A 7,500-nucleotide genomic window follows, 5' to 3' on the forward strand; every position below is an offset into this window, starting at 1 on the left:
CTTGATAATTCGATGGCCATTTGGACACAACTGGCTTTGCGATGTTATACGCAAAATCATAAATAAAAATAGAAAAAGATCATTCGACTACTTATCTGTCGCCCCTTTATGGCATCTGTCGGGAATAAAATGGCAGCAAAGCCGTGGGATTTTTGAATTAATTGGAATTTTTTAATTGGCTGTTTACGACAAAGAATTATTGAACGGAAGTCAAAAACGCAACACCTCTCTCGTACATTCTTTTGAAACATTTATCACTGCATACATGAAGACTGGAAGTCCTAGAATCTGGCCTCAGAGCCAACGAAAAGGGCTATGCTCGCTCCAGTTTACCCGCCAAGACGGTTTACCGTTTACTAGTTTTTAGTTTCCGTGAAAACAGAATGTCGGCTCAGAAGAAAGTAAAAGCAAGGAGACACGTATATTAAGATGTGGAATTCACTTTGCAACTTGAAGTAATGCGAAATTTGATAATTTCCCCTAAAAAAAACCTGGTCTTAATTTTCCGGGTCTTAAGTCTTAAGTCTTTGTGTAACTGTATCTTATTACGGCCAAAGTTTAAGACAAAGAGCACGCCATAGGGATCACAAAATGCACGTGTCAGCGCGGTGGAGAAGGCTCAGCTTAAATTTCCGGTCGTTTCCGTCCTTGCCGAAAGTGAAAGTTGAGTTTATTTTAAATTTCTCGCTATTTGAAATCCCGGATCACGGAGCTTCAAAGCGACAATTTCCCAGATCCCGCTTCGTAAAAACGTTAAATCCGGCGTTCCGTCCACAAATGCAATCCCGAATCCCGCTCCATATTGCTTTAGAATCCCGAATCCCGGGCTCCAAAAAGGTCAAATCCCGGATCCCGAAAACCCTATTAGGGCCCCTCCTTCGCGCCGAGAAGTTAGAAAAGACCAGCTTTTTTTCCCTCAGATTTGTTTTCTTCCACATTGGCAGAACACCAAATATGGAACCGGTCGGAATGGAAGGCTCCCTATCATGGTACAGGGTTGTCCCGTCAAAGTGGTTTAGTTAGTCCAAGAACGTTTAATTATTTGCCCAAAAAAACCAGTCGGAAACGGAACGCTTCCTTCGGTACGGGCTTTTCTCGTCAAAGCGATCGAAAAGCGCGTAAAAACGGACCGCGACAAGTATGGATTCAGAAATGGTACAGAAATTTAAATGGACAAAGAGGAGCACGTCTGTGGATTTCCATCTTTTTGGGAACCTTTCCGGTGGAATGAGCTGTACCATTTGAATTTCCAACCGGAATTTTAGGTTTTGGTTGAAAAATGGTATCATTGTAAACCACCCAGGTTTACCTTTTTATTTCTTCAAGCAATTCAAATCCAGCTCAGCTTTGCGGGACTTAACCGCGGCCTTTTTAAGTTTTTCAAACAAGTTTGAAAAGGGCACCCAAAAGGCCGCGTTTAAGTCTCGCAAAGCTGAGCTGGATTTGAATTTCTTGAAGAACTGCCAGTCCTTCAATGTGTTCCCAAACTTTTTATTTCTCTATTGGAATACACCATAGTAAGGGATACATGAAATACCTACGTATGACGTATAATTTAAATACACTATAATGAGGGATACATGAGGTATCTAAAGCGTCAGGTTGCACATGTTGAACCAAGGAGTGCAACTGGAAGCTGTGATCTCCAAGTTTATTTTCTTTCCAAGATGCCATTTAGCTGCAGATTTTACAAGCACAAGTACCCAGAAATTGACGATGTTGTTATGGTCAACGTACGAAGCATCGCAGAGATGGGAGCTTACGTAAATTTGTTAGAGTACAACAACATCGAAGGGATGATTCTACTCAGTGAATTATCGAGAAGGCGAATTCGTTCAATTAACAAACTGATCCGAGTTGGGAGGAACGAGTGTGTGGTGGTCATTCGTGTTGACAAAGATAAAGGTTTGCTGAAAACGAATTATGTGTTATACATATGCACCGATGCATTTCATGTTTAACTTTTTTTTTCCAGTTAAGACTTAAATGTAAACATGTTACACTGGCGAATTGATCAGTACAATATTCAAAATGGGATGTGAACAGCAGAAACATGGTACAACTTCAAACACATGGTGTGTTGTAAGCTTAACCTTACATTATTTCGAGAAGTTAAACAGAACTTTTGCTGTGAACATTTTTTAATATCTTCTCGTGGATTCTCTGAAGTAAACGTTGCATGGAATTCTTTTTTTTTACAGTTTTGAAAAGGAAACAACATACCGTACTTGTAATCCTTTTTAACTTGTGGGTCCCAAAACCTGAAGTCTGCATTGATTTTCCCAAAGAAATGATGCAGAGAAAAACATATTATACCTAATTTAACATAAATTGCTTCTAAATTTTCACAGTTGAGATAAACCTATCCACCTACTGTAAAACATTTTAAGGTTTTTGCTAGGAGAAGACAAGTCTTAAAGGTCGTAAAAGTTACCCAAAAGTTAGTAGAATAGAAAGCTGTTCATTCTTCGACTGATTTAGTGAGGGACTTGGGCCTATTCTCTATAATTTGATATTGTCTATTGCTTTCTAATTCTTGTTTTCAAGATAAATTTGTATAAAAAGGAAGCTTGTGATGTCAAGAGAAGAATAGACCCATGCATTCAGTTGCTCTGTCTTAAAACAAACTGATTGCAGTTTTACTTTATTTTTGATATATACATGGAGGGCACAGAAAATTAGGGATTAAACCATGTCTTCACTAGTTCAGTTATAAGACAAACTGGTAGCATTTTTGAGGAATTTTTGTTGCTCACGGGTGGCGCAGTGGTGAGAGCACTCGCCTCCCACCAATGTGGCCCGGGTTCAATTCCCGGACTCGGCGTCATATGTGAGTTGAGTTTGTTGGTTCTCTACTCTGCACCGAGAGGTTTTCTCCGGGTACTCTGGTTTCCCCTCTCCTCAAAAACCGACATTTGACTTGATTTACTTTCATTGTTCATTTCAGTTTACAGTGTCCCCAATTAGCGCGCCAGTGCTAGAACGACTAGACACTTAAATAAAAAGTTCCTTTCCGTTCCTTTCAAGTAGATTACAGAAAATCGGGGTTTCAATTGTACGTTAAAAAAATTGCAATGATTGACTCCATCAGTAAATCTTAGTTTTTACCCAAAAAATTAGGCATTAAGTCACATCTGTATCTACTTGTTCTGGCACTCACTCCAACAGCACAGTCCCTTTTGACTTATGGCTATCTTTGCTTAGGTCATCTCATCTACAGATGTAGTATACCATAAACCTTTTTGAGATATAATGCTTTGCTGGCCACATTTGCTGGAGGGAGTAGGACACTGTCACGACTTCCCAACTTCCTGCAAAGATTGTGCAGGTCTCGTGGAATTTATTAACATCCTACAGAATTTAATACTGAATGGTTGTGACGGGGCCTATGGTTTGTGGTCCTTATTTGGGAAGAATTGAATGTTTAAACTTGTGTGGATGTAATTACAAAGGCAGCACTACCTCCTCAGTTATTTCAAAGACCCTGAGGGCTAGTTCAGCTGGGGTTGGAAGCTGTCCCATTCTCAAATCAAAATTATGATGTGAAAACAATGTTTTCTTAGGTTACATTGACTTGTCTAAAAGAAGAGTTTCACCAGAAGAAATCAAGAAATGTGAGGAAAAGTTTACAAAAGCAAAGACGGTGAGTTTCTATTAGCATATACGCTCTGTTAATCACTCACTCACTCATGCCCCTTACGCCTAAGTGCCATGTAGGGCAGCAACATGCTCTCTCCACATCTGCCGGTCCCTTCTCATAATCTTGATGCCTCCCCAGGTCTTCCCCATCTCCTTGATATCTTTCTCCACTGTCTCTCGCCATGTGATCTTGGGGCGGCCGCTCTTGCGTTTCCCTTCTGGCATCCAATGTAAAGCAGTTTTCACAATGGAAGCTTCTTGACGGGTAACATGGCCAATCCACCTCCAGCGTCTCCTTATCAGGATGGTAGCCATTGGTTCAGTTCCACACCTTTCAAAGAGATCTTTATTTGAGAGCCCCCACTTTCAAATAAGCACCCCCTCTCTAATAAGCACCCCCTCTCTAATAAGAGCCTGCTTTTCAGAGAAAGAAAGCTACTAAGCCCCTCCTCTTTTTCGTTATTTGTAGGTGTACAGTATTATAAGACACTGTGCAGAGATCCTGGAATATGAGACAGACAAACAGCTGGAGGAACTGTATGAAAAAACAGCTTGGTATTTCGATGACAAGTACAAGTCACCAGGAAGTTCATTTGAGGTCTTTAAGCTGGCAGTAGGGTGAGTTTAGTAACGAAAGAAAAAAAAAATTATTATTGCCAATGAGCAAGGCGAGTGAAGACGCGAGGCTTGCTAGGCGGCCAGCTTAAGGAAGGTGTCTACTATTGTTATTGCGCATACGTTCTGCGCATCTCGAGACACTCGGATTTCCTATAGGTGATGCTAACTAATACAGGGATATTTTTGCGCGGTTTAAAACTATCCGGAGAAAATAGATCTTATTAAGTACTCTTGGTATCCAAAAAGAAAATTGGGGGTAACCATGCATTTTTGAGAGACAATTAAGTTTCAATTTTTTGAAAGAACGCCATACATTGCTTTGTATTTCAAAGCCTTTTACAAATATTACTCATCAATTATCTTTAAAAAATGCATGGTTACCCCCAATTTTCTTTTTGGATTTCAATAACACTTGTTAAGATCTACAGTTCCTGCATATTCACACACCGGGGCAAAAATATCTTTAATTAGTAGGCACCGTCCTTAATGATGCGTGAAGTATTGCAGCAGGCTGAAAAATTCTCGATTGTGCTGTGAAAAGTGTAATGTAAGTGTAAGTAGTGTAATGCAAGGTTCCCTGGAGATTTTAGTAGGGACCAATGAAAGCACGTGTTTTGATGTGTGATGTCGTTAGACAAACTTGCATGACATGCGCGACTATTGATGATGTTCTGTTGGGAGGTGAGTGAAAACACATTTTTTCCCATTTCCCTGACCATTGTGTTGTGTACACTTGCTTTTAGTGTTCTTTTAATATTTATCTCCGAACAATCGTGTTCTATATTGAGTGCACGAGCTCAAAACTAAACTGACATTTTTTAATTTCGGATTTCGGCCCGCAAATAGAGCAGTGTGTATTTTGTTTTATAACCACTGAGTTGTGAACAATGTAACTTAATTTTCAAAGGAAATATATTGTCTGCAAAGTACACAATTCATTGATCAATTTGACTTAAATAATTCAAGGCTGTATCTTGCAAAATAAAAATTCTACAAGTAATACAATTTCCATGTGCGAGAGAGTTTGATTCTCCATTACATGTTTCGCACTGAAAAGTCTGAAAGTGCTTTGGCGATTTTTTACATGGCACTGATTTTATTCAACTTAATTATTGTACATTCCTGTTAAAATTACAGCTGTTCAAAATCTACAGCAGTACTTTCCTTATTATTGCAAAACACATTGACATCTACATTTTTGTTGGAGATACAAAGTGTCACCGGTAACAAAATAAGTTGAGTTGCAGTACTTTCGAATAAAAAAATTACAACTACTGTTGGATATTTTGGAACTCTGATGCAAATCTGCAAACTATGTATTATATTGACTGTTTTGCTGGCACTCAGCGATAGCTGTTACTAGTGATTATTGGTAAAAGAATTATTTTTCTCAGGTTCAATTTTACACTCATCTGTTTCTTGTTTGACTTAGACATATCATTTTCAGGGGCCACCTATTTTTTGTGAAACAAGAGAGTACCGGTACTACATGTATTTGCAAAATAGCAGAGTTCAGTTTTCTGAGGATTAATCTTCAATAGGAGTATCCACATGGCTCTGTGGTGCCTTGTGCAACACCGAGAATGAAACTTCCTATCAACTTTTGATATTAGTTGAGAACTTTGAGCATTCATAATTGATGTGGAAGCAAAATCTCAACCAGTTTTTGGAACTATTCTTGATATGAGACATTGATCTCTGATACAACCTGTCAGGAAGCATTGGAATTAATGTGTTAATAAGTGAAGTGTCTTGGAATGTGTTACATTAGTTAGGTGAATTTTTGTCCTAACAGTATTTTCAATTGTTAAGTGTTCCAATTGCAAATCAAAGTCAAATTTGCAACTGTGAACAGTGCGAACTTTCAACATTGAATTGTTTCAAGTTATAAGCAAAACATTAAGAATAAAAGTATGATGATAATGGACTGATAATAATAATAGTAATAATGTTATTGATATTATTAAGGACAGTACGGTAGTACTGTTCACCTCAAATCTTTTGCTTGACTTGATTGATTATTTAAAGCAGTTTAATATTATTTAATTCTAAAAGAATTATTCTGTAGTAAATTATATTTCAGAATAAAAACTAGCGATAAAAAACGACGTTTCGATCTCTCTGAGATCATTTTCAAGTAGTAAAAGAAGCGAATAAAATCTGCATATATAAGTACAAATTAAGACGTGAGAATGTCCAAAGATAAAATATGTAAATACAAGCGCTAAAATGTAAGTGTTAAAATATTAAAATACTATATAAATAACTTGCACAGATTAAATCTACATGACTGTTGGTTAAAACGCTAAAGCGTGAGTGTTAAGATACCAAAACGCTATAAAGAACTATATAAATAACTTCGCACGGATTGAATCTGACTGTTTGTTCAAAGTTGGTTTAAGCTCCTTTATAAAAAGCATTTCGTAGATGAGGCAATCGAATTTACTTTCGCACTTTCTCAAGATCTTAAAGTCACGATATATGTCACTCGGGACTGTTCCATGTTGCTCTTTAATGTGATTCCCGATTGAAGGCGATCCTTTCATGTGTTCCTCGACGCGCTGATAGAGGTGTCGGCACGTATACCCGACATAGTTTGCATCGCACAAACCACACTTGTAATGGTAAACAACGCGTTGCTGGTTTATGATAGGCGGCTTCTTTTCTTTCGGTTTGATATGGTGTCCAATCTTACGGCTTGTATACACGGCGTGAATATCAATTCCAATTTTTCGGCCCAGTTCCCCAAGTTGCCTTCGCGCTGAATTAGCCGATCTCTGATCTTTGAAAGGTAACACTATTCTGACAGGCGCTTCATTCACGTTACATGCTCGTGTGGAAATTGCCTCGTCGGAAACTTTCTTGGTGACAAAATTACTGATGGTCGATTGCAGCAGTTGGGCTGGGTACTGAAGTCGGGAGAACGTTTGTGTGAGACGGTCACATTCCAGGTGGAACAGTTTCCAGGTAGATGACAATTTAAAGGCACGATCCAGCATTGTTTTTAGCAATGACTTCTTGTATCTAACATCGACGTGGCTCTTGTAATGCAGCAATAATCCGGTGTCAGTTGGTTTTCTGTATACCCTTGTCTCCAAGCAACCATTGCATTGCATTTACTGCTTTAAATAATCAGTTGTCTATAACTTGACAAAATAATAAAATATTATGGTATCAAAACATTAACCCCCTAAAGGTACAATAAACCTTGGTACAAGTTGGGTCATAAATTAGTAGTAGTAG

At 38.4% G+C, this 7,500-nt stretch overlaps 2 protein-coding genes across 2 annotated transcripts in view; one reads left to right on the plus strand and one right to left on the minus strand.

Moving 5' to 3' along the window:
* Window positions 1–1,581: 1,581 nt before the first annotated feature.
* The window catches only part of LOC137974885 (eukaryotic translation initiation factor 2 subunit 1-like), a 14,547-nt gene continuing 8,628 nt past the window's right edge, over window positions 1,582–7,500 (plus strand). The window contains exons 1-3 of the mRNA XM_068821888.1: window positions 1,582–1,905; window positions 3,564–3,643; window positions 4,109–4,257. Of these exons, the coding sequence (XP_068677989.1) occupies window positions 1,668–1,905; window positions 3,564–3,643; window positions 4,109–4,257 (467 nt within the window). The 5' untranslated portion in view covers window positions 1,582–1,667. The remainder of the gene's footprint in view (window positions 1,906–3,563; window positions 3,644–4,108; window positions 4,258–7,500) is intronic.
* LOC137975355 (uncharacterized) lies at window positions 6,269–7,373 on the minus strand. Its single transcript, XM_068822448.1, has one exon. It carries the CDS (start codon window positions 7,371–7,373, stop codon window positions 6,603–6,605), a length of 771 nt encoding a protein of 256 aa, XP_068678549.1. The 3' UTR covers window positions 6,269–6,602.

The sequence above is a fragment of the Montipora foliosa genome, chromosome 11, assembly GCF_036669935.1.
Source record: "Montipora foliosa isolate CH-2021 chromosome 11, ASM3666993v2, whole genome shotgun sequence".
Taxonomy (NCBI): Eukaryota; Metazoa; Cnidaria; class Anthozoa; order Scleractinia; family Acroporidae; genus Montipora; species Montipora foliosa.

Excerpts from the sequence above, each read along its gene's own strand:
- LOC137975355 (XM_068822448.1), bottom strand. The coding sequence starts at position 7,373 with ATGCAATGCAATGGTTGCTTGGAGACAAGGGTATACAGAAAACCAACT.